Genomic DNA, 24,832 nt, shown 5'->3' with positions numbered 1-24,832 from the left:
GGGACAGGCATCGAGACACGGGGAACAGCATAAGCAGAGAGTACGGCTCAGAGGGCACCGGGTGCTTCCTGGGCAGTGACACGTGATGGGGCCTGGGTGGTAGTGCCGCCTCAGGGGGTGCTCTGCTTTTTGCAAACCCCAGAGGTGGCCCAAGTGCCATTCTGTCCCCTTGCCCCTACCCACAGGTACATGAAGTACCTGTATCCCTATGAGTGCGAGAAGCGTGGCCTCAGCAACCCCAACGAGCTCCAGGCGGCCATCGACAGCAACCGGAGGGAGGGCCGGCGCCAGAGCTTTGGGGGCTCCCTCTTCGCCTACTCGCCGGGCGGGGCCCACAGCATGCTCTCCTCACCCAAGCTGCCTGTGCCCTCCCTGGGCCTGGCTGCCAGTACCAACGGCAGCTCCATCACTCCTGCCCCCAAGATCAAGAAAGGTGAGGGCCACACGGGGTCTGGGACCTGCACCTGACTCAGCTTCAGCCTGGTGGTGTGACCCAAGGGGGGAGTGCCTTTTCCCCCCACTCTGGCTAACCAGGATGATGGACCATAAAGTTGGCATGGAAGAGGGCAACCAACCTGCAAGTGCCATGCCCACAGCAGACACTGCTAATCAATTGCCATTTTTCCATCCCCAGACTCACAGCAGGTAGTCCTCTCTAACCAGTTTGTATCGCCTAAACCTGTGCCCTTAACAGACATTATCAATCAATAGTTTTCTCCTCCAGTTCTATGGCAAGGCAGACATTGCAAATCAAGTGCAATTTCCCCATCCTATGCCCATGGCAGACATTAGTAAAATTAATCACTGTTTTCTCAGTCTCCATTGAGGCAGACATTATTCCTTGAGACATTATTAGCCTTTTCTGATCCCGTGGCAGACATTGCTAACTGTTTCTTTATAGCATTGGCCCAGCCTTCTGCCTATGGCTGATGCTTTTAATCACTATTGGTAGTCCTTTTCACATGACAGATATTACTAGTTGATCACTGTATTCTTTTCACTTTGAGCTTTAGAATTCTTTTTTTCTCTTTTATTTTTTTTTTTCCTTTTTTGGCCACCCTGTGGCATATTGAGTTCCCAGGCCAGGGATCAGATCCAAGCTGCAGATGTGACCTACACCACAGCTTCGGCAATACCAAATCCTTTAACCCACTCTGCCAGGCCAGAGATCAAACCTGCGTCCTGGCACTGCAGACACCACTGATCCCATTGCACCACAGCAGGAACTCCTAGAATCCTTCTTGACACACAGTCCCAGCAGATACCAACAGTGTACGGCCGATCTATTGAATTGACCCTTAACCATCACCAGAGCCCAGGTGCAGCTCACTGCCCTTTCTTCTTCTTCTTTGTTCTTTTTGTTCTTTTATGGCCACACCTGCAGCATATGGAAGTTCCCAGGCTAGGAGTTGAATCAGAGCTGCAGCTACCGCCCTACACCACAGCCACAGCTACTCAGGAACCAAGCCACATCCTCGACCTACGCCACAAGCTATGGTAACACCGGATCCTTAACCCACTGAGCAAGGCCAGGCATCGAACCCTGCATCCTCATGGATACTAGTTGGGTTTGTTACCACTGCACCACCACGGGAACTGCTCACTGCCCTTTCTCAGTCCAGCTTTCCTTAACAAGTCAGGTGGGGAGATTATGCCTTCCTTGTAGAATTGTGGTGGAGCCTTCAGGGTGTAAAATGCCCAGCATTCAACAGGCCTGATTCTCCAGCTGCCTGGTAGAGAGCCCCCCACCTCTAGTCCCCATCCATGGCAAACATCACCAGCCAGTCAGTCTCTCCTCCCAAGCCTCTGAATCCTTCCTAACACAGAAGTACCACCAGCACATGTGGCGGCCCGGCCTCAGGCAGGTGGGTGCGCCTGTCTGAGTTCCCATTTCTCATCTGCCACATAGGCTGCGTGGCTTGGCTCAGGGATCCAAGGCAATCCTGGCTGCGCCCCCGGAAAAAGGTTCTGGTCAGATCTAAGTTGACTGGGGAGTTCCAGGGCACACATCAATGTGATGAGGCATTCACTGTGTGCAAGGGCCTGTGCTGGAGCTGACAAGACCCGGTGGAGCTCACAAGCAAGCCAGGAGAAGCTGGTTGTGACGATCTGAGGGGGCTCCTGAGGCGGTGGGCTTTTGGCCGAGTCCAACAGAGGACCCAAGCAGGGAGGGCTACAGAAACTCTGGGGCAGGGGACCCAGAATGGAGAGGCAGTGCCAGGCTACCAGGGGTAGACACAGGCAGATGAGTCGGGAGAAGAAGAGACAACAGGTCACGATGGGACCAGTGGGTGGGAACGTTGTTTCCACCCCAGGAGAAGGGCATGGTTAGGAGCTGGTTTTGGAGTTGGGCTGCATGGGTTGAAACTTCAGCTCAGCCCCTCTTCAGTTCTGTGGCCTCAGGAAAGTTATCCATCCTCTCTGAGCCTTGGTTTCCTCAGTGGTAAAATGGAAGGAGATAAGGGTATCTAGATAGACCTGGGGTTGTTGAGATAGTTCCTTTTAAGTGCTTTAGATAAGCCATGTGGTGAGCTTTTCTTGTAGCTAGGTTGTTTTGTTTTGTTTTTTAATTTTTATTGAAGGGAGTTCCCTGGTGGCCTAGTGGGTTAAGGATCCAGCTTTGTCACTGCAGCAGCTGAGGTCACTGCCATGGCACAGGTTCAACCCCTGGCCTGAGAACTTCCACATGCCATGGGCACCCTCTCCCCATTTTTTTGAAATATAGCTGATTTACAGTGTTGTGTTAGTTTCAGGTGTAAAGTGATTGTTATACACATATATAGATAAAGATCTATTTTCTTTTATATATTCTTTTTTTTACATTCTCTTCCCTTATAGGTTATTACAAGATATTGAGTATAATTCCCTTTGCTATACAGTAGGTACTTGTTGACTCTCTGTTTTATACTTGTAGTTATTAGTGTAATATGGAATACATGTTGGTTGTAGTCTCTATATATAATACTAATGCTAGGAGTTCCTGTCATGGCTCAGTGGTTAACAAATCCGACTAGGAAGCATGAGGTTGCGAATTCGATCCCTGGCCTCACTTAGTGGATTAAGGATCCGGCCTTGCCATGAGCTGTGGTGTAGATTGCAGATGTGGCTCGGATCTGTTGTCAGTGTGGCTCTGCCGTGGGCCAGCAGCTACAGCTCCGATTAGACCCCCTAGCCTGGAAACCTCCACATGCCACCAGTATGGCCCTAGAAAAGACAAAAAACAAAACCAAAAAAAACTATTCCATCCACTTCTCTGAAGAAGGAGTAAGTACCCCATCAGTGGATGTATTCAAGGGTGTATATTTCTGCCTTGGGTGGGAAGCAGACACTGGAACACCTCTGTTCCCTTCTGGCCACCAACCCCTCTTCTCTCCCTTCTAGAGGAGGACTCAGCCATCCCCATCACAGTCCCTGGCCGCCTGCCAGTCTCCCTGGCAGGCCACCCCGTAGTGGCGGCCCAGGCAGCAGCAGCTCAGGCAGCCGTGGCGGCACAGGCAGCTGCCCTGGAACAGCTCCGGGAGAAGCTGGAGTCCGGGGAGCCTCCAGAGAAGAAGATGGCTCTGGTGGCAGAGGAGCAACAGCGGCTCATGCAGCGAGCGCTACAGCAGAACTTTCTGGCCATGACGGCCCAGCTGCCTATGAGCATCCGGATCAACAGCCAAGGTACCACCCCAGCACTCAGACCCTCTGTGCTTCCTGCATGCGGAACAAGAATGAGGGCCTTGGAGCCAACATATGTAAAGAGTGCCTGCAGATCAATAAGAAAGAAAGGCAAACAAACCAGTAGAAGAAATGGGCAGCCATGACTAGTAAATTGATAGGAAAAACTGTTCAGCTCTATCTAGTTGGGGTCTGCAAGTTAAAGAGGAGATACCCGTTTTCACCCATTAGAGTTTGATAATATCAAATGTTGGTCAGGATGTGGGGAAATGGGCCCCCTTGGTCCTGCTGCTGGGAGTGCAAATGGGCAACAACTCGACAATATTTGAAAATGGAAAATGCTAGACTTCCCTGGTGGCTCAGCAGGTTAAGGGTCCGGTATTATCCCTGCTGTGGCTCGGGTCACTGCTGTGGCGTGATCCTTGGCCTGGGAACTTCTGCATGTCTCGGGCACAGGCCAAAAAAAAAAAATTCTTAAGTATTTCTTGAGTACCTGAGTACCTTCTGTATGCACTGCAGACAGATCCAGTCCATAGCTCTCTGAAGTTTCTCGTCTGTGGGGGTGACCCACCTGTATCAGGTGGGTTCGTGATTACAAAGGGTGGTTTTTCTTCTTCCCTCAGCCTCTGAAAGCCGCCAGGACTCAGCTGCAAACCTGACCAGCACCAATGGCAGCAACAGTATTAGCATGTCAGTAGAGATTAACGGAATCATGTACACAGGTAGGACCACCCGGCCCCCACGCCCACCTTGACCATGTCTCCGAAGTCCTGGTTGCCCCCAGTGTGGCCTTCTTGAGCCCAGACCTCCTCCCTTCAGAGACCCAAGTGAAATAGCCTATGTTGAATACTTAGGACAGTGCTCAGCACATAGAAAGTGCTCAGAAATGCATATCAAGTATTCCTTATCATTTTGCAAGTGATGTTTGCAAGTTCCTTCTAAAAAATGATCAGGAGTTCCAATTGTGGCTCAACAGTAATGAACCCCGACTAGTATCCATGAGGATGTGGGTTCAGTCCCTGGCCTCGTTCAGTGAGTTAAGTATCTCTTGTTGCTGGGAGCTGTGGTGTAGGTTGCAGACGTGGCTCAGATCCCTCGTTGCTGTGGCTGTAGTCTAGGCCAGTAGCTGCAGCTTCCATTCAACTCTGAGCCTGGGAACTTCCTACACCACATGTGCGGCAAAAAAATAAAAATTAAAAAGTGTGATCAGGGAATACCTGTTGTCGCGCATCGGAAACAAATCCAACTAGGAACCATGAGGTTGCGGGTTTGATCCCTGGCTTCACTCAGTGGGTTAAAGATCCAGCATTGCTGTGAGTTGTGGTGTGGGTCGCAGACACAGCTCGGATCTGGCTTTGCTGTGGCTGTGGTGTAGACTGGCAGCTGTAGCTCCAATTAGACCCCTAGCCTGGGAACCTCCATATGCCGCAGGTGTGGCCTTAAGAAAAAAGGAAAAAAAAAATTGTGATCAGGCCCATGGCTCCTACTGGCCACCAGGTGGTGCTGTCGATATGGGATAGCTTGGTTGCTGTGCCCACCCCCACCATGGTAGGAGGCTATTGGTGTCCTAGCTGGTCTGGGTGGATTTTGCAGGAATCCCTTGTACCTGTCACACAATCTTTTTAATTTTCATGACTTGTCTCTCCTCCTGTCCTTGCACCAGGAGTGCTGTTCGCCCAGCCACCGGCCCCCACGCCACCCTCAGCTCCCAGCAAAGGTGGAGGTGGCAGCAACCGGGGAGGAAACAGTGGGACCAGCAGCAGCAGCAGCAGCAGCAGCACCGGCAGTGCAGGCAGCCAGGCCGGGCCAGCAGGGTTGTCTGCACCTACCACATCTTCTACCTCAAATAACTCATTGCCTTAACCGCAACACTCCCCACCCTGGGAGCCTGCCAGACTGGGCAGGGGGTCGAGGTGGGCCAAGCAGGGGCCGGGATGGCGGAAGATACGGGTGGGGAGGGGAGAGATCCACATAGGAGCCACAGCTAACGCCAAAAAGAAGAGAAAAATATATATACATATATATATATATAAAGAAAATTTAATAAAACAGGGGAAAACCAAGGAACACTTGAATTACTCAGGTTTCGGACATTCAGAGAGATGAATTGTGAGAACAGCTAAGGAAATCAGCAAGGAGAGAGGCAGATGTCTCCTAGGGCTTTCCGGCAGCCCTGGTGGACCCCCATGGACTGGTGTCTGGTGTCTGATCTGGACAGGCCGATCCTGTTTACCTCATACATCCCTGCACTGTTTTTTCATTTTTATGTTTTTTTTTTGTTTGTTTTGTTTTGTTTTCTGTTCATCACACACTTACCACACCCAGCTCCTTGTGTTGAATGAAACCCCTGAGCCAAGATCAGTTGAATTTTTTTTGCGTGTTGCTTTCGGGAACTTTTTTTTTTTTTAAAGAAATAGCCAAATTCAAACTCTATAGGATTTTTAAGAGGTTTTGGGGGTTTTATTTTGTAAATATTCTATTTTATTCTTGGGGGAGGAATCAAACCTAGGAAAAGGATATATATATCTCTATATATTTGTGTTCATTCAGGGAAACTGAACTTGAAAAAGCAAAAAAAAAAAAAAAAGCAAAAAAAAGTAATACCTTTTTTATTTTTCCCATGACTGATTTGGGTTCGGTTGTGCGTTTCCTGTGGTGCAGTGGGCAGCTGGCCAGCGCAGGACACTGGATCCCTGGGCTAGAGCCAGCAGAGCCAATGAACTCAGGTGCTGTGGGCCGGGCTGGGGGGAGGGTGCATGCAGGGGGTGGTCTGCGGGGGAAGGGGCACAGGAATGCTGAATGGCAGGCTGATGGTGACAGCGTCGCCAGTACTTGTTCTCTTATGCTCTGGGTCCTTTAGGGACCCCGGAAGTCTTAACTCCAAGGAGAAAGTGCTGGGAGGGGGCTCGGCCTGTCAGTCCCAGGCTCCTTTCTCAGGGATGAATGCAGCCTGGGGACCCCCGGGCCTGAAAGGGCTGCTTTTGGAGACTGTCGATACTGGGGGGCGGGGTGAGCCGGCCTTAGCTCAGGGCTAGGTTTTTGGGGCCGCAGCACCCTGAATACCCCACCTCCTCATCCTCGACTCCCTAACTCTGTCCCTTCTTACCTGCTAGAGGCCAGGTGCCCTGCGGTAACTAAAGGAACTAAATAGAAGCTCCTTCCTCCACGACCTGGCCCCGTCCCCCGGTCGGAAGGTGGGCTACGGCATCTGATGCACCTGTGTGCGGCGGCTGGGTGGGGTTTGGGGTCCTGGGGGACCAGATAGTTGGGTAGGGCTGTGGTTCCCACACAGCGCTTTTTCACGTTTCTCTGGGGCTGGGGGAAGGGTGGGATTAGCTCAGCTGTCCCCAGGGTGAGCCTGGAATCTCTAATTGGGCCCCCGGGAGCTGGGCCTAAGGAGTCCGGAAGGGCAGGGCACCCCCTCCTCCTCGCCTCGACGCAGGCGTCACCTTGTTGCCTTGGAAACGTTGGGGGTGGTCCTGAATCCCCAGTCTCACAGGGGTTTGCCTTCGTGTGGCTCCGAGCTGTGTCTCTGGGGGGAGCCCCTTCCTTTGGTATATCTCAGGGTCTCTGACGCTCGCCCTTCCAGGAGGAGTGGCGCTGGGCACAGGGCTTTCCTCCCGCTTTTCCTTCTGGAAGGTTCTCCCCCTCCAGTCTCTCACTGCAGCGGCACAATCATTGTGGGGGGGGAGTCCTTTTGTTCCCCAGACACAATCTGCCCCCCACCCACGCTTGCTCGCCATCTTCCCGTTCTCCCCTCCTCCAACCTGACCTCGGAGCAAGGGTCGCCCTCTGGGCACCTCCCACTCAAATCTGCCGACCTTGTGGGGTGGGCGGGGGGCTGTCTGCTCTGAGTTTCTTTCTACCTCAGGTCTGACTGTTGATGCCAAAACACCCGCCCACCTGCCCCCTTCCCCAGCCACTAGCTCAGGGCTTTCAGCGGGTACTGTCCTGGGTCCCACCTTCCTGCTTCCAGGTTGCCCGCTGGCCCTAGTGTGCATAGGGGCGCCGCCCAGATCTAACTCAGGGTGTGCCTGCTGCGCAAGGCTGATTGTAGGGGACAGGTGGGGGCGTGGGCCCAGGAGGGCCACCCCCTCCCCCAAGCATGAATAGGCTTCTGGAGGGCCGCCTCGGCCTGGGGCACCCCCAGCAGCCCCTCCCACTCAACCCTGCCCTGCCGTCGCCTGTTGGGAGGGTTTCTGGTTCATCACCCTTTATGCAAACCCAGGTGGGGACAAGGGCTGTTTATTCTGGAATGGATGGGGCTTAGCAGCATGCCGTGCATGGGGACTCCCAAAACTCAGGATCAACAGGGGCACCCCTACTTTGGAGATACTTTATGGATGGGCTGCTTCTAGAACCTTCCTTGTGACCTCTATACCGGCCGCAGGGCTGTAGCTGTCCGGCTGTGGGGGGGGCGGGGGTAGGGGTCGGGGCACGGGGCGGTGGGTTGGTTTGTAATAGTTGTGCGTTTGTACAGTCACTTTTCTCACTGTTAGCATTTTTGCCCACTACCATCCTTTTTTTTCCTTAATTTTGCTTCTGCATTTTTTTTTTCTCAGCAAACACGAATTCAGCCTTTCATTCCTGACATGTGAAATTTCAGTTTCTCTGGGGTTTGTCAGATGGCGTGGAGACCACGCCTGAACTCAGGTTAAAGGGGGAAAAAAAACTTCCAATAAAAAGATGTAAATCTACTCTCTACCTCTGGCCGGGCCCAGCCTGCCGCCGCGCCCTGGCCGCCCTGGCCGCGGCCGGGCAGCCTGTGATGATTTATTTCAGTTTTTGCAGAACATTCAGGTATTAAAAGGGAGGGAAAAAAAAAAAAAAAAAGACCAAAAAAAAAGGTAAAAAGAAAAAATAAGGTGTGATTTTGAAATTTAAAAGAACACTGAAAGTTTACATTTTATAACATTATTATGCAGATTGTATTTAAACTTCAGAAATATTTAAGACAATTGTAACCCTGTAAAGCTGATGAAATATTAAAACGAGACAAAACACTTCTGACTTTTAACAGAAAACGTCTCCTGTGGTGGTTTTTTTGGGTGTCGCCCCACCTCCACCAGGGACTCTGAGGCCAGGGGGCTGCTTGACACCCCACAGTGCCCAGGATGGCCCCCCACAGAGGACACCCACCTCCACACCAGCTCTCTCCCGCCTCCTCAGTGTCACCCTCCTCCTAGTGAGCAGGCATGGTCATTAGCACCTCTGTGGATGCCTGATGCACAGTCCTCTCCCAGGGATTTGGGGAAGATAAGGGGTGTGGCAGAGCCATTGTCCCCAGCCTGTTCCCCAGCCCCCTAGGCTAGGCCTCCTGCCCCTGCCACCAAGGGTTCTTTGTGATGGCTCCTAAGGGTGTCTGATCTAAGCCCCTGCCCCTCCTCATCACTGGTCTCATCTTGGTTCTCTAAGGATCCACCCCCCCCCACCTTCTTCTGGGCCTTTGCTGGAATGGTCATCCCCCCTTCCTCCCTTCTTTGCCTGGAAAACTCCTTTTCACATGCTCTTTGAAACACTGAGCACTGAGTGTGGGTCTCTGAAGCCTCAGTTCCCCAACTCCATTGTGGGACCACACCCACCTCTTGGCCGCCCTTTACTGGACTCAGTGGGACACTGGCCTTTGAGTGGAAAGGCAAGGAGCCCCCCTCATGCCCACTGGGTACAGCCCAGGTGGGCTTTGCCTCACAGGGGCCCACCCTGCCCGCCCCAGCCTTCCCACAGTGGTTCGGTTCACATGTCCACATTTCACTTGTGGCCCCAAAAACAGACCAAGGCAGGGGGGCGGGGGGGTCAGCCCCCTGGGCTCAGCACCTACAGGAGGGAGACCTGCATTCTCAGCCTCCACTCTGCAGGATGTTGGCTGGAGCGTTCCTGGGCATCCGATCAACAGTCACTTCATCCCCACCCTATGCCCAGGGGACTCGACAGCTCAAGGTCAGCGTGGCGGGCTGGTAGGCAGACCCAGCCTCCTGCCACCTTCTCTGGCCATGGCTGGCCCAGGCCGGTCCCTCCTGGCTGGGTCAGCCCCCAAGTCTGTGTTGAATGAGGAAAAGTAAGTCACCCCTCCCACTGCACACGCCTCCCTGCAGCCCATCACGTGGTCCCTGCCTCCAGCCTGGGACCAGGAGAGGTTGGAGGACAGGTTAACCCACCTGCCTCTTCGAGCCTCCTTCCCCCTACCCCCCTGCCCTAGAGGTAAAGGAAAAGTGTTTTTTTTTTTTTTTTTAAAGGCCCTTTTGGCAAACTGGATTGGCCAGTCCAGCATCTTCATTCCTTTGCTGAAGTGGCCCAGAGAAGGGGCAATAGGCCCTGAGGTCACACAGCCCCCAGGGGGATGCAGGGAGGAGTCGGGCCTCACCACCTCCTCCCCAGCCTCCCAGAGCCCCGCCGAGCCTCCCGCCTCCTGGGCCTCCCGCTCCTGCTCGGTGTTTGTTAGGAGGCACAGGGAGCCTCCCAGGAGGTGAAACTCAAAACCACGTCTGATGGGCAGAGCCTAGGGAGCCAGCCTGGAGCAGAAGGTGTGGATGAAAAGATCCCCGAGAAAGAAGAGGGTTTTCTGCTTGAGTCATCTGCCTTCTCTTCTACCATTACTGCACTTAATGGGGGGGCCCCCCAGGAAGACCGGGCTGCTGGGTTTCTTTGTGGCCCCACCACTGCCTCCCACCCCAGTGCCTGCAAACTGGGAGTGCTCTATACATGTGAAGGGAATGAAGACTGCAGGGCTGGGACCCAGAGGGGTTGTGCAGATCTCTGTGCCTCAGTTTCCCCATCCTGCTCCTGCTGCCACCCTCACACCCTCCAGGCCTAGGATTTGGTGGTTCTGGGACCAGGCGTCATGCTGGCACCAAGGAGGTCTGATGACTGGGTGGTCCAAGAGGCCCCCATAGTGTGGCTTTTGTCCTGCCCTTCTGACACAACTGGTCAGTCCTCATTCCGGAACTAGGCTGGGGGTGGGGTGACCTCTGACCTCATGTAGCAGCCTGAGTGAGCTGGGTCCCCTGGGAAGGGAGGAGGGGAGAGGGAGGAGGGGAAAGAGAGGCCTGGGAGGGGACTGGAACTGCAATCTGGCTGCCCTGCCCTTCAGTGGAGTCCTGGCCTGCCCCTGCCTGAGTGTCCACGTCAGCGCCCCTCTCCGCTCTCTTGGCCACAGTTCTGTTTACACAACTGGTTCTTCTGCGGCCCACACCTTCAGGGCCCACCCTGGTGTCCTGGAACCTGGGTGCTTGGGAACTTCCAGGCCCTACTTCCCCAGATGTGGCCGCAGAACCAGGGCTGAATCCCATAGCTGTGGGGAAACTGAGGCCCGGAGCTGAGCAGTGACCGGCCCCTGTGCTCAGAAGGACAGGGGTCGGACTTCCCATCATGGCTCCGTGGTTAAGGAACCCGACTAGTATCCACAAGAACTCAGGTTCAATCCCTGGCCTCGCTCAGTGAGTTAAAGATCTGGTGTGGCCATGAGCTATGGTGTAGGTCACAGATGCTCCTCAGAGCTGGCATGGCTGTGACTGGTGCAGGCCGGCAGCTACAGCTCTGATTCAACCCCTAGCCTGGGAAACTCCATGTGCCTCAGTGCAGCCATCAAAAGACAAAAAAAAAAAAAAAGATGGGGGTCAAGCCCTGAGTTGGTGGTTAGAAGGCCACCTGGGTCCACTGCAGGCAACAACGCAGTGTGCCCATTCTCAAATGGGGTTCCAGAGAGTTCCTGGGGTACAGGATTCAAAGAAATATGGTTTTGGAGTTCCCGTCGTGGCGCAGTGGTTAACGAATCCGACTAGGAACCATGAGGTTGCGGGTTCGGTCCCTGCCCTTGCTCAGTGGGTTAACGATCTGGCATTGCCGTGGGCTGTGGTGTAGGTTGCAGACGTGGCTCGGATCCAGTGTTGCTGTGGCTCTGGCGTAGGCCGGTGGCTGTAGCTCTGATTAGACCCCTGGCCTGGGAACCTCCATATGCCGCGGGAGCAGCTCAAGAAAAGGCAAAAAGACAAAACAAACAAAAAACAAAGAAATACGGTTTAGGGAAAACAGTATCTGAAAAATGTAAACTAGCATTCAAGGTATTTCATTTTTCTTATTCACACTTTAAAAACAAAAAACAATGTTTGAGGAAGTGGGGAGGGAGCATCAGCGGTTCTGGGGGTGGAAAACATGAACTGTTTTCCCCAATCCATCTTTGGGATTAGGTGGTCCTTGCCTCGGTTTTCCCTTTTGACATCTGCTGAAGGTTTGGACACTCAGCTCTTCCCAATTTACAAAAGTCTTTCAGTTTCACATGCCTCCCCCCACCCCGTGGGATAAAACAAAATCCTGATGCCCCTGTCCAGTTCCCTGCTCCATGGTGTGCCTCAGGGCCTTTGCATACACCTCTGACCCTCTTTCTCTTCAGGTTATTACTTCCTGCTTGAAGGACACCTGCTCTGGGAAGCCCCTCCTCCAGACCTCCAGACCAGGTAAGTCCCCCGTGATGTCCCTCCCTTCTTGCTGTGCCCCCTGGGTTCGGAATGGCGGCTGGAGCCTGCCATCTGGCGGCCGGAACTGGAGTTGCGGGCCCCCAGGCTCTGGGCGCCGTTTCTCCTCCAGGAAGCTCTTCCCTCTCTCCACCATCCTCTCCCTGTTAGGGCGGCGGGGTTGGGGGGCGAGGACCCCTGTCCCCTCTGGACGCTGTTGAACGCACCCCACACCCAGTCTCCCCAATGTTGTGGGTTCGCCGCCCAGGACAGCCTTGACTTTATTTTTCGTCTTTTGTCTTTTCAGGGCCGCACCCGCATATGGAAGTTCCCAGGCTAAGGGACAAATCGGAGCTGTAGCCGCCGGCCTATGCCACAGCCACAGCCACAGCCACAGCCACATCAGATCCGAGCCGCGTCTGCGACCACCGCAATGCCGGATCCTTAACCCACTGAGCGAGGCCAGGGATCGAACCTGCAAACTCATGCTTCCTAGTCGGTTTCCTTTCCGCGGATTCGTTTGGGGCTGCACCACGACAGGAACTCCTCCCTTTTTTAAATGTTAAGATATAGATCAACAGTCATTTGCTACAAAGAAACTTACTCATTTTAAAACAAAACAGAAATTAAAACTGAGGTAGCTCCAGCGTCTGAGTAATGACGCAATCAGGCATTAGTTTAAATCAGCTATTGCTGCTGCAATCAGTTTTCTCAACTTATCAAATATTATTACGCCTGTTTTATTGATTTCTGATATATTCCAATTAAAAACATTTTTCCTCAACCTTATAAGTTGCGCTTCTAATTTTCCTATAATAGCCAGAGAAAGCAAAAAATAAATAAAAAACCTGCAACTTGCGTTGTGGAATGGAATTCAGGAAAAATATGACAGCAAGCATCTCAGGAAATTCCAAGGGAACAATAATTCCACCTTTTAAAATGCACTGGTTTTAGACGTGGCCGGCGGCTGGCAGCTATAACACGAGGTAAGTGCTCCTCAGACAGAGCTCCCAATTTGCTCGACCTGCACCAAATTGCTTAAATAAAAATGCAGGAGTTCCCATGCGGAAACGAATTCGACTGGGAACCATGAGGTTGCGGGTTCCATCCCTGGCCTCGCTCTGTGGGTTAAGGATCCGGCGTTGCCATGATCCGGCCTTGCCATGAGCTGTGGTGTAGATCGCAGACACGGCTCGGATCTGGCGTTGCTGTGGCTGTGGTGTAGCCGGCGGCTACAGCTCCGATTAGAACCCTAGCCTGGGACCCTCCATATGCCGGAGGTGCGGCCCTCAACAGCCAAAAGCCAAAAAAAAAAAAAAAAAAAAATGCAGATTTTGTGGCCCACGAAAAAGAAGGGTGGGTCCAGGGGTAGGCGGAAGGTGGATTGATGAATATGCATCTAATTAGCATGCATCGAGGACTAACTCTCTGGGTTATGTAAGGTGCGTCGTGTGTTTTATGTGCAACGTCTCATTTGAGGCTGTGTGTACTCAGTACTTACATAATAATCGTAAAAAAATTCGAGAAGTTGAGTACTTGACCAACCCAGAAATGGCCAAGCCAGACCTCTAGGCTCTGCAGCTCCTAACTGCTCTTAAGAAATCTTCCAAAATCTCTAACCAGGCGGTGCACCTCTTAATTCTCCGCGGAGCGGAGTTCACAAGTTCACAGGCTAGTTCACAAGGTAGCCCCCTCCCTGACGCATGTGCGCAGGCGCGGGGCGGCCAGCCGGAGCCGGGCAACGTGGGCACCGCTCTAGCCCGCACGGCGTGGTCGCCAGCATCTCGCTAGTGATGACGCCCGTCCGGGGCGGTGAAGAGGGAAGATGGCGGCGCCCATGGAGGTGGCCGTGTGTACGGACTCAGCGGCCCAGCTGTGGAGCTGCGTCGTGTGGGAGCTGCACTCGGGCGCCAACCTGCTCACGTACCGCGGCGGCCAGGCCGGGCCTCGCGGACTGGCTCTGCTCAATGGCGAGTATCTGCTGGCGGCGCAGCTGGGCAAGAACTACATCAGCGCCTGGGAGCTGCAGAGAAAGGTGCGGTTGCGGGCGCTCCGGCGCAGGAGCCTGGGGTCGAGGGAAGGAGCGGTGGGGTCCGCTCGGACCACGAGCCGGGTTGGGGGTAGGGAGTCTCAGTTAGGGAGCTCTGCGCACGCGCAGGTGTGGGGGCTCTTTTTGGATGTGGGAGGTGCGCGCCCAGGGTGGGTTGGCGCGGTTAGCGCGCTGCGCACGCGCGGAGCTGAGGTCTGTGTCTCCCGGGCTTGGGGGGGCGGGCCTCTGGACCACCAGCTTCGCGCAGGCGGGCAAAGAGGGCTGGGGGTGGGTCCCTTAGGTGCCCTATGCCGGAGCTGGCGCGTTGGGCGGGAATTTTAATTGAAGGGAGTTTGCAGGGGGTCCCGTGGGTATCTTGGGCTTTCAAGGTGAAGGTCCGAGGCCTGGGGAAGCCAGCTGAAAGATAGCCCGGGAGATTCATGTGTTTATTTACCCCCCAACACCATAAAAGACGCTACCTTTTGCCACCAGGGCCCATGGTTTCTCACAAAAACAACCATATGCAGCCCCTGAAGCTGCTTGCCACCTCTTTTTGCCAGCCGACATCCCTTAGGGGCAAGCTCTATGTTCTGACTCTGCTTGGTGTGGTCCATGCACAAACAGAAGTTCTGTTTTAGAGATTTGGAAACTGAGGCTCAAGGCGGGATTGGGGCAAAAGCCCTCCTGGACCCTCTGTGCTTTGCCTATCCCCACACTCACAGGGCCCTCCTGCCCCAAGCCCACACAGGCACTGTCCTGCTTCTGAGTGAACCACAGGCCTCTACCTCTGCCCTGCAAAGCCTCACCTGGAGCAGATTCCCCCTTGCTGAACTGTGAACTAGCTCAAGCTACCTCTTTCCCTGCTCCTCCTTCTAGTCCTCCTGGACTTAGCAGCTGCCCTGGGCACCTGCCCCACTTGCCTCACCCCTGGCTACCTCATTCCATATGGCACTCAGAGGCCTCTTCTGCCTCTAGGACCAGCTTCAGCAGAAGATCATGTGCCCTGGGCCTGTGACCTGTCTCACCACATCGCCCAATGGCCTGTACGTGCTGGCAGGGATCGCAGAGAGCATATACCTGTGGGAGGTAAGCAGAAGAGTACAGAACTAGGGTAGGGGGAAGGTCAGCCTGCAGGTGGACCATGGGGTCAGACCACTGACCGGTTGTCACCAACAGTCTGTTATGTTTGGGGGAAAACTCACCTCACTTCCTGAAGGATCTGAAACCACAGGACACAGCCTGCAGCCACATCTGCCTTTCCCACCTTCAGCCACAGCTGCAGAACATCCTTCTTGCTGCCCCCCCACCCCCGCTCCACAGAAGTAGGCAAAGAGAACTGAGGCTCTGTGGACTGCAAGAGGATACGAAGCTTTGTTATTTAACCCCAGAGCTCTTATACCTTAGGGAGTGACTCTGAAACTAGGAAGCGGTTCTTCAGGCATAGGGAGAGAAACAGAGGCAAGGGGGCACTCTTCACAGGTAGAAAGCCTCCCCTGCCTGCTGTCCGACTGGTGCCGGCGTGTGGGCAGAAACCAGCAGCCCATCTACTGTCAGTAACTGTCATCGGTGGTTTGGCTATCCTTGATGGGGGACAGTCTGTGGTCTGCATCCTTGGTTGGGGTCGCTCTCTTAGAGAATTCCTGGGCAGCATGAGTGGTGACCACAAGGGGGCGCCCCATAGCCAACCAGAGGTCCTTTTCCCCTTATCTCTTCAGGGTGAGCAGGTATGTGTCTGTGTCCAGGTTTTCTTCTTATAAAGACAGAGTTCACCTCACCCCAGCATGACCTCACCTGAGTTGCTTACATCCCCCAAGACAATATTCAAGCGAGGCTGGGATGTCAACACATGTGTCTGGGACATCTTCCCCCCAGCACCACCATGGCCCTTCCCCAGTGTCTCTGCCACCAGGTGCCTCCTCCCCTGGACACTGAGCTTCCCCTCCCCCAGGGTTCACAGCACAAGACACCCTCATCCCTCCTGCCAGCTTGAAAGATGGTGACTTGCCACTGTGACCAATTTGTCGTTGTAGGGAGCTGCCTGCATGTCCTGGGTGTAGCCCATCCTGGAGGGACCCACTCCCTCAGCAGCCTCCCCCTCAGCCTTGTCACTCCCACCCATACCTTCCAGGGGCCTGTGTCACACCACCCCTAGCATCATCTGAATAGGGGACAGGTATGGGCAGGACTGGAGGGGGCACAGCCCAGCCTGCCTCTCCGTTCACTTCAGACACTGCAGGCCTCAAGCCACCAGCCTAAACCCTGGTGCTGCCAGTGTGGGCCGGGCCCTCCCCATGGGCTCCCCTGACCCAGGTGCCCCTCCCATCCCAGGTCTCCACAGGGAATCTCCTGGTCATCCTGAGCCGCCACTACCAGGATGTGTCATGCCTTCAGTTCACAGGGGATAGCAGCCACTTCCTCTCAGGGGGCAAGGACTGCCTGGTGCTGGCCTGGAGCCTCTGCAGGTAGAGTCTCGGCCCTGGCGGGCACCTCATCCCACAATAACATCTGGCTGGGCAAGGCCTTAACCAGAAGAGCAGGGCGCCTGCTCCATAGAAAGGCCATGCCAAGGCCCTGTGGTGGGATGGGGGTCAGGTGGCTGGTGTGAGGAGGACTGGGGCCGTGGGCAGCCTCCCATGAGGAGGGGCCTGGCTGCTGCCCACAGGCAGGGTAGGAGCATGGGGGTGGAGGCCTCCTTCTCCACTGAGGTCTGGCTCCCCCACCCCGACCCCAAGCGTGCTGCAGGCAGACCCCTCCAGGACCCCCGCCCCCCGGCACGTCTGGTCTCGCCACACCCTCCCCATCACAGACCTGCACTGCGGCTTTGGGGGGCCCCTTGCCCGGGTGGCCACTGCCTCACTGGACCAGACAGTGAAGGTAGGACATCTGTGTGCGCGTGCACACACAAACACACACACACAGGCCTGCCCCAGTGTGAGCCCAGCCCAGTGGCTGGCGGGTTGCTGGCCCGCGTGAGCCAGAACACCGCCTCCTCCCTGAGGCTTGCGGCTCCAGACAGCTCTTAATCCCCCTGATGCTTCCATTCTCAAGGACGTCCAGAGGGTGGACAGTCCAGGCCTAAGTTGGCGTGGAAATTCCCACTTGGCTGCCACACATGGCGGCTCCTGGCCAAGTTTTAGGGGAGTCGAGGGCATCCTGGCCCTCAGGTCTTTGTCCCTGGGTGGAGGGGTCCAGGGCTGAGTAGGCGGTGATGGGGGTGGGGGTAAGGTGCTGACTGTGGCTGAAGCAGGCATTGGCGAGGGGTCCCAGGATGAGAACCGGGTCCCGAAACTCTCATGGCCCCAGCTCCTGTCTAAGGTTTCCTGTGGGGCCTGTGGTCTCCTCCTGGGCCACCAGCCCTCAGACGGGTGCCTGCCCGCCCCCAGCTGTGGGAGGTCTCCTCGGGCGAGCTGCTCCTGTCTGTGCTCTTCGACGTGGGCATCATGGCTGTGACCATGGACCTGGCTGAGCATCACATGTTCTGCGGTGGCAGCGACGGCTCCATCTTTCAGGTCGACCTCTGTACCTGGGTGAGTGGCCGTGGGCGGTGGGGGGCTCGGGCTGAGGCAGTGCCATGGCCTCTGCTCACCGGCCCTCCTGGCCTCCGCAGCCTGGGCAGCGAGAGAAGAGCTTCCAGCCGGAGCAGGACAGCGGGAAGGTGTTCAGAGGGCACAGGTGCGGGGATGGGGTTGATGGGACCGGGGTGGAGGGGGGTGTCCCGTGGCCTGGGGTCATTGTGCTGACCTCCCGCAGGCCTGTGCATTCCCAGGACCCAGGTGACCTGCCTGTTGGCATCCTCCATCTGTCAATAGGAACCAGGTGACCTGCTTGTCGGTGTCCACGGACGGCAGTGTGCTGCTCTCGGGCTCCCACGATGAGACCGTGCGACTCTGGGACGTGCAGAGCCAGCAGTGCCTCAGGACCGTGACCCTCAAAGGTGGGCGGGCAGCCCCCGAGGGGTCCTGAGTCCATGTGGCCCTACCTGATGGTCTGCACCATAGCTGGGGCTGGGAGGGAGGACCCACCACAGCTGGGGTAGGGGTGTCAAGGGGAACACCAGGGCCCCAGGGAGGTGGTGTTGAGGCGCCAGGGGCTGGAGGCCTGGGTCCAGGCTGGGTTGAGGTGGGTGGGTCCCGATTGCCGCCTGCCCACCTCAGGCCCGGTGACCAATGCCACCATCATGCTGGCGCCCGTCAGCATGCTGAGCTCCGACTTCAGGCCCAGCCTGCCCCTCCCCCACTTCAACAAGCACCTGCTGGGTGCCGAGCATGGGGATGAGCCGCACCACGGGGGCCTCACGCTGCGCCTGGGCCTCCACCAGCAGGTACGTCTCTTCCCCTCCACCCCGCCCCCACAGGTACTCCCACCCTTGTGCCCCCTGGGGGGACCTGGCCTGGCTCAGACTCCACAGTGTGGCTCTGTGTTCCCTGGGGGTTGGGGTCCTGGCTAGGACCCTCCACAAAGTGGTGGAGCCTCCTCTGACAAGATGCCCCAGATACATGTGTGGAGTTACTCTCTTCAACTGGCCTGGCCCCCATGATGACCTGCCTGTCCTCAGCCGCCCTGGCCTTGCCCACCAGGGCTGTGCTCTGTCCGCGTGTGCCGCGGAATCACACAGGCCTGTGGGGGTGTCCTTAGCCCTCCTCAGGATTTGCTGGCCGAGCACGCTATACCCTGATGGTGTCCAGCCGGAGACGGACAGCCTCTCCATGGCAGCAGGGTCCTTCCATCACGCTGGGTGGCCAGGCCTTCTCCACAGCCTGGAGGCACTAGCTGACTGCCTGGTCGTCTGTTCTAGGACATTTCTGCACATCCCTTGAGGCTTCTCCCCAGGCACATGCCTGCCATGGGGCATAAGCTCCCATCCCCTGGGCCTTGGGGGGCGGTGTCCTGCAGCAGGAAGATTAGAGGAAACAAGCATGAGGCTCTGGGCAGGGCATGGGGTTGATGCTTCATTCTTGACAGCCCCCAGCCAGGCCACCCTTCTCTGAACCTGTCTCACCACCCATCAGGCTGCTGCCAGCACTGCTAGGGAAGACCAGAGCAGCCCGCTGACCACTGATCAGGCTCCTTCTGTTTCAGGGGTCAGAGCCCAGCTATCTGGAGCGGGCAGAGCAGCTGCACTCCGTGATGTGCAGCACAATGGAGAAGGTGGGGACAGGGCCCCCAGATGGGGGGGTTGGGAAGGGCCCAAGGGAGAGGAGGTGGGAGAAGGGGCCCCAAGAGGGTGGGGGCAGGGCTGCCTGCAGTGTCTAGGGCCCCCTCCTGCCCTGAGCACCAGCCCCTCCCGTAGAATGTCCTGGGCGGCCAGGACCAGCTGCGGATCCGCGTGACGGAGCTGGAGGATGAGGTGCGGAATCTGCGCAAGATCAACCGAGATCTGTTTGACTTCTCCACGCACATCATCACACGGCCAGCCAAGTGAGCCCAGCCGCTGGCCTAGGACGGCGCCCGCGGGGTTGCAACCAGGCCAGCAGATCCCAGGGCCAGAGCCCGTCTTCTACCAGTGTCTTACCTTGGACGTTCACTCTGACCAGAAGTCTCCGTCCCTTGTTGACCCACTGTCCTGTCCTGACCTGCCTTGTCATGTTGGTGCTGTTCTTTTTCTAACAAAAGACCTGAAATCCTCGCATCTCAGTCTCCTTGTGCCGCACTGGGCTCAAGATCCTCCTGGCAGGACCTGCCTCAGCTGAATTCAGAGCCATCACAGGGCCCGTGTTTAAAATCTGCTGCCGGGATGCCTGGGTTCTCATGTTTTCACATACCTTCTGTCTTGGCGAGACCAAGGGGCCTGGGCCACCTGTGGACCGCAGCTGGGCAGCCTCGGAGCTGCAGGCTGAGGCCACCAGGGGCAGGAGTGATGTGGGGGGAGCAGTGTAGACACCAGTTCTGCTCTTCTGATGGCCACCCAGCGTGCACCCAGCTGGGGTCAGGGCAGACAGTTCTGGGCCAGGATCCAAGGCAGGACAGGCACCCCACTGCCCAGGGGAGACAGCCATACCACCAGGTGCCAGCCAGCACCTGGAGCCCAGACATGTGGGCTCCGAGGTGACCTGTGGAGCTTTCCAGAAAGTTGCCCCCAAATGACAGCTTGCCTAATGGTCCAAAAAATCCATGTGACTTAGCGGATGCCATAATCACTGTACCTGAAGGCCTTGCTGAGCTTGTGCTTTTAGGGCATCCTTTCCCTGGGCTCTGCCTTTCACCAGCAGCCTAGTCGTTTTGCAGCAGGATGACAGGCAGCGCCTGGGCCCACCCTCGTTGCCCACTCATGGGGGCAGTTACCTGGGGCTGCTAGCTGAGGCGTCTGCTGTCTGGTGGGGTCTGCATTGTAGGTCTTCCCCCCTACACGGTGAGGTTACAGCATGCATGGGGCCCTAGGGCGTCCTAGCAGTGGGGAGGAGGGGCCCACGGCAGCCACAGCACAGAGCTTGGGGCTTGGCGCAGCAGCCAGGGCTCAGGTTTCCCATCTGCAGCCTGGGCCCAGTCCATCCTCACCCCTTGGTCTCCAGAGAGTCTGGAAGATGGGGGAGAGCCTCAGAACTGGCTGAGGGTCCCCAGGGGCCACCTAATCACCCCAGACCCTGATCCTGCTGAGGGTCCCATGTAGCCCCTAGTGCTGTGCCCAGGGCCTGCTGCCCTCTGCCTGGCCACGCAGCCCTGTGCCTTCAGTTGTCTGCACTCCGTGATGAAATTGCTTGAGAGAAGATGCCAGTTCCTAAGGCCCAGATCCTGCTCATTGCGTCCCAGACAGGAGCTGGCAGATGGCCTGGAGATCTCAGCCTCCGTCTGGCAGCCACCTTCCCTGGGCGAGGGGCTGCTGTTCCCACTCTTCTGACCAACCCCCTTCCAAGGAGTCCTAGGGCCAGAGAACCCCCGCAGCACTGCTCTGGACCTTCAGCTGCAGAGTAGGTGCTGGGGGGGTGTCCTCCTGGCACACCCATTCCTCCCTGTGATCAGGGCCAAGGGCACCTTAGTCACTCGTGGCTCCTGCAGGGCTGGGGGTGAGAGTGGTCACTCCTGGGCAGGGCAGGTGGGATCCCCAGCCCCTGGACCTAGCACTGCGATGACTCAGGCCTACAGGACAGTGGGCCTGGCTTGGGGAGAGCCTCCAGTTGAGGTGTAACCATCCCTGCCCACACCGTCCCATGCAGGCCTGCAAGGTCTCCCATCCCCCTTTGCCAGCCACGCCAAGAGGGCTCAGAGGAGGTGGGTCAGCCAGCCAGCCCATGTTGGTGGCAGTGAGGGGTAGAACTTGGTGGCTCCTCCCATTGGACCTGACATCCCTACATGGCCTCAGACAAGCCATACATTAAGACCCAGCATCCTGGAGTTCCCGTCGTGGCGCAGTGGTTAAGGAATCCGACTAGGAACCATGAGGTTGTGGGTTCGGTCCCTGCCCTTGCTCAGTGGGTTAACGATCCGGTGTTGCCGTGAGCTGTGGTGTAGGTTGCAGATGCGGCTCGGATCCCGCGTTGCTGTGGCTCTGGCGTAGGCCGGTGGCTACAGCTCCGATTCAACCCTTAGCCTGGGAACCTCCATATGCCGCAGGAGCGGCCCAAGAACCAAGAAATAGCAACAACAACAACAACAAAAAGACAAAAGACAAAAAAAAAAAAAAAAAAAAAAGACCCAGCACCCTTAGATGTAAAGGGGGGTCTACCTCCTGTGCTTGCAAGGAGCCTCAGGAGCTGGTGTGTGGTGGACAGGTGGGTGGCAAGTGATGAACTCATCCTTGTCCTGCCTCTAAGAATCCAGATAAGCACAATTTGACCCTGACTCCCAGGCCATCACTGATTGCTGTGCACTTTCTGAGAGTTTGTAATCACAGTGACTTGCCTCATACCCAGAGGGACAGCTGTTTAGAAAAACAAAGTGAGTGTCAGGAGGCAGAGGAGAGAATTTTCAAGCCCTTGTGACACTGCCTGATGCGAGTGTGAAATGGTACACATGCTGTGGCAAATAATCTGGAGAGTCCTCGGAGTTCCCAGTGTGGCACAGTGGAAATTAATCCGACTAGAGTCCACAAAGACATGGGGTCGATCCCTGGCCTCGCTTAGTGGGTTAAGGATCAGGTGTTGCTATGAACTCGGGGGTAAGTTGCAGACACGGCTCAGATCCCGTGTTGTTTTGGCTGTGGTATAGAGTGGCAGCTGCAGCTTCAATTGCACTCCTAGCCTGAGAACTTCCATATGCTGTGGGTGCAGCCCAAAAAACAAATCTGGAGAGTCCTCAAAAAATTAAACATGGAATCACACACACTCCAGCAAGCCCACTCCAGGGAGCATCCCCAAAGCAACAGACTTCAGATGTTTGTACAGCTGTGTTCACAGGAGCACAATTCATAACAGCCAAAGGTGGAAGCATGCTAGGTGTCCAAGGACAGGTGATGATGGATGAACAGATGTGGTTCCTCCATAGCAGTGGGATATGACTGAGCCTTAAAAAGGAAGGGGATTCTGATACCTGCTCCAACGTGGATGGATCTTGAGGACATCGAGGACATGAGGAGAGAAGCAGATACAGAAGGACAAACACTGCCTGATCCCACTCTCAGGAGGTCCCTAGAGGAGTCAGAGCCACAGAGACAGGAAGGAGATGGTGGGGCAGGGGCTGCCGGAGGGGAAGGGGAGTCAGTGTTTCATGGAGACAGAGTTTCAGTTTGGGAGGATGAGAAAATTCTGGAGTTGACAGGATGACCGTGTGACAGTGTGAATGCACTTGATTTCACAGAGCTTTGCACTTGAAAAATGGTTAAAATGGTGAACTCTGCGGTATATATATTTTGCTATTAAAATCCTTAGCCTGGGAACTTGCATGTGCCGTGGGTGCGGGCCTAAAAAGACAAAAATAAAAAAATAAAATAAAATAAAGGAGTTCCAGTCGTGGCTCAGGGATTAGCAAACCCAACTAGCATCCATGAGGACATGGGTTCAATCCCTGGCCTCGCTCAGCAGGTTAAAGATCCCGCGTTGCCATGAGCTGTGGTGTAGGTCATGGACGCGGCTCGGATCCTGTGTTGCTGTGGCTGTGGATTAGGCCAAGCAGCTACAGCTCTGATTAGACCCCTAGCCTGGGAACCTCCATATGCCGCGGGTGTGGCCCTAAAACCACAAAAAGACTATAAAAAAGAAAAAAGAAAACGAAAATAAAACCTCCCAAGGGTTCCCTAGTGGCTCGGTGGCTAAGGATCTGGCATTGTCACGGTTGTGGCACAGATTCAATCCCTGGCCTGGGAACTTCCCCATGCAGTGGGGGCAGCCAAAAAAAAAGATTAAACAAAACAAAAAAAAAATTGTTTAATGTGCACGCATGGTACCTGGGAAGTCAGAACTACTGCTCTGGCCCTCGTAAAGATGGAGAATGGAGGCACAGTATCTAGGGAGCCCAGCCAGGTTGCACGTGGACAGAGGCAGTTAGATTCCAGCCTGATAATGGGGAGATAACGGCCAGGTGGCACTCTGGGGAAGGCGAGGGGTGACAGCAGAACCAGAGACATGACAGCTTCAGGGAGTGCCCCTGTGTGAGTCCTGGGGGGCCCAAAGGCGCCATATGGTGCTCAGCTGCCTTCCAGAACCAGCACACAGCAGTTTGTTGACTGACTGGCCGAGCATCTGGTGACGGCCATGTTAGGGTGCAGAAGTGCCCCCCTTGGGATGAGTTCCTATTACTGAGGACTCATGTTGGCAGAGGGACCTTACCCCAAGGTGGGACAGGGCCCAGGCGATCCCTGAAGACACATTTTATCCTGGTGCCTCATCCAGAACAGTGGGGAGGAACAAAGGGGAGCAGTTCCCTTGTGTGACAGTGGCTTCAGGCAGGGAGGGAGCTGGAACCCAGGCCCCTCCCTGTCCTGGGGTTGCTGGTCAGGTGGCTGGACGAGGTGGCCTTGTCAGCTGGAAGCCAGCCACCCAGCCTGCATTAGTCATCCCAAAATTCAATCTATGCTGCTGGCTGGCACTTGGCATTTTTATTCGACTAATGGAGTGTTTTTCCTTCCTCTCTGATACTGGGTCCAAAGGAGATGCTTGGTTGTGTGTGAAAAAAAGCCAACCTTGAGTGTAGACTCACTAGTTAGAGCTGGAATGTTCTGAGCAGAGCTGCTGCCCTGCGCCCTGAGGCATCCTGGGAGAAGCCTGGCTTTCTCTGCTCCCTGAACTGGGATGAGAGAATTCCATGCAGGGAGCTGCTGCTGGGTCCTTACTTGGCCAGTGTTTATTGAGCACCTGCAGCATGCCAGGGCCACAGGAAAGGTTATTTCTGGGGGTAGGTGGGGAGGAGCAGAGAACAGAGGAGACAGCTGGGGAACTGGCAGATGTCATGGAGCTACAGAAGGTTCTGGAGCAGTGGAGGGTGATATAACCGAATGTCCTTGTCTGAACAGTTGCTCAAGCAATAAGCAATTATAGAGCACCTACGGTGTGCAAGCACTCAGAGCAGTTGCCAAGCCGGACCCCCGCGCCTGCCCCCGTCTCCCAGGGTTAGCCACTAAATAATGTAAATAAAGGAACAAAAAAAGGTGAGAGTGTGCTTTCGAGTTAATGTAGGCAGAGGGATGTTCTGCATCCTTCTGGGTGACAAACTGGGGATGTTTTTCAAGCAAGGCCATTTGGGCACTGAGTCTTGAAGGGTAAAGGGGAGTTCTCTGGTTCAAGTTGCTGCCCACAGCTGGAAGGTGGGAGAGCTGCCCTATTGGTCC

At 55.6% G+C, this 24,832-nt stretch overlaps 2 protein-coding genes across 5 annotated transcripts in view; both read left to right on the top strand.

Moving 5' to 3' along the window:
• ARID3A (AT-rich interaction domain 3A) overlaps window positions 1–6,042 on the top strand; it is a 33,693-nt gene extending 27,651 nt beyond the window's left edge. For all 3 annotated transcript variants that reach the window (XM_005661364.4, XM_005661365.4, XM_005661366.4), the window contains exons 6-9: window positions 186–433; window positions 3,382–3,663; window positions 4,284–4,382; window positions 5,324–6,042. In XM_005661364.4, the coding sequence (XP_005661421.2) occupies window positions 186–433; window positions 3,382–3,663; window positions 4,284–4,382; window positions 5,324–5,523 (829 nt within the window). In that variant the 3' untranslated portion in view covers window positions 5,524–6,042. The remainder of the gene's footprint in view (window positions 1–185; window positions 434–3,381; window positions 3,664–4,283; window positions 4,383–5,323) is intronic.
• A 7,854-nt stretch (window positions 6,043–13,896) lies between these two features.
• Window positions 13,897–19,765, top strand: WDR18 (WD repeat domain 18). 2 transcript variants are annotated; one of them, XM_005661367.4, is made up of 10 exons: window positions 13,897–14,142; window positions 15,112–15,222; window positions 16,465–16,598; window positions 16,869–17,010; window positions 17,520–17,663; window positions 17,744–17,808; window positions 17,946–18,070; window positions 18,291–18,457; window positions 19,216–19,284; window positions 19,427–19,765. In XM_005661367.4, the coding sequence occupies exons 1-10, from the start codon at window positions 13,933–13,935 to the stop codon at window positions 19,556–19,558; spliced, it is 1,299 nt and encodes a 432-aa protein (XP_005661424.3). In that variant the 5' UTR covers window positions 13,897–13,932; the 3' UTR covers window positions 19,559–19,765. The 2 variants fall into 2 exon arrangements, with proteins under 2 accessions (XP_005661424.3, XP_013850260.2); XM_013994806.3 differs by having other exon boundaries at window positions 19,200–19,284.
• Window positions 19,766–24,832: the final 5,067 nt, after the last annotated feature.

Source organism: Sus scrofa, chromosome 2 (genome assembly GCF_054392235.1).
Source record: "Sus scrofa isolate SSC_HxYL_T2T_F1_AM1 chromosome 2, Sscrofa_HxYL_maternal_Yorkshire_Landrace_v2.0, whole genome shotgun sequence".
NCBI lineage: Eukaryota > Metazoa > Chordata > Mammalia > Artiodactyla > Suidae > Sus > Sus scrofa.
This window is presented reverse-complemented; position numbering and strand designations above follow the sequence as displayed.

Bases quoted from the DNA above. Each gene is read 5' to 3' on its own strand.
- WDR18 (XM_005661367.4), top strand. From the start codon at position 13,933: ATGGCGGCGCCCATGGAGGTGGCCGTGTGTACGGACTCAGCGGCCCAG. The intron at 14,143-15,111 runs GTGCGGTTGCGG...TTCTGCCTCTAG, and splicing joins CCTGGGAGCTGCAGAGAAAG to GACCAGCTTCAGCAGAAGAT. The intron at 17,809-17,945 runs GTGCGGGGATGG...ATCTGTCAATAG, and splicing joins AAGGTGTTCAGAGGGCACAG to GAACCAGGTGACCTGCTTGT.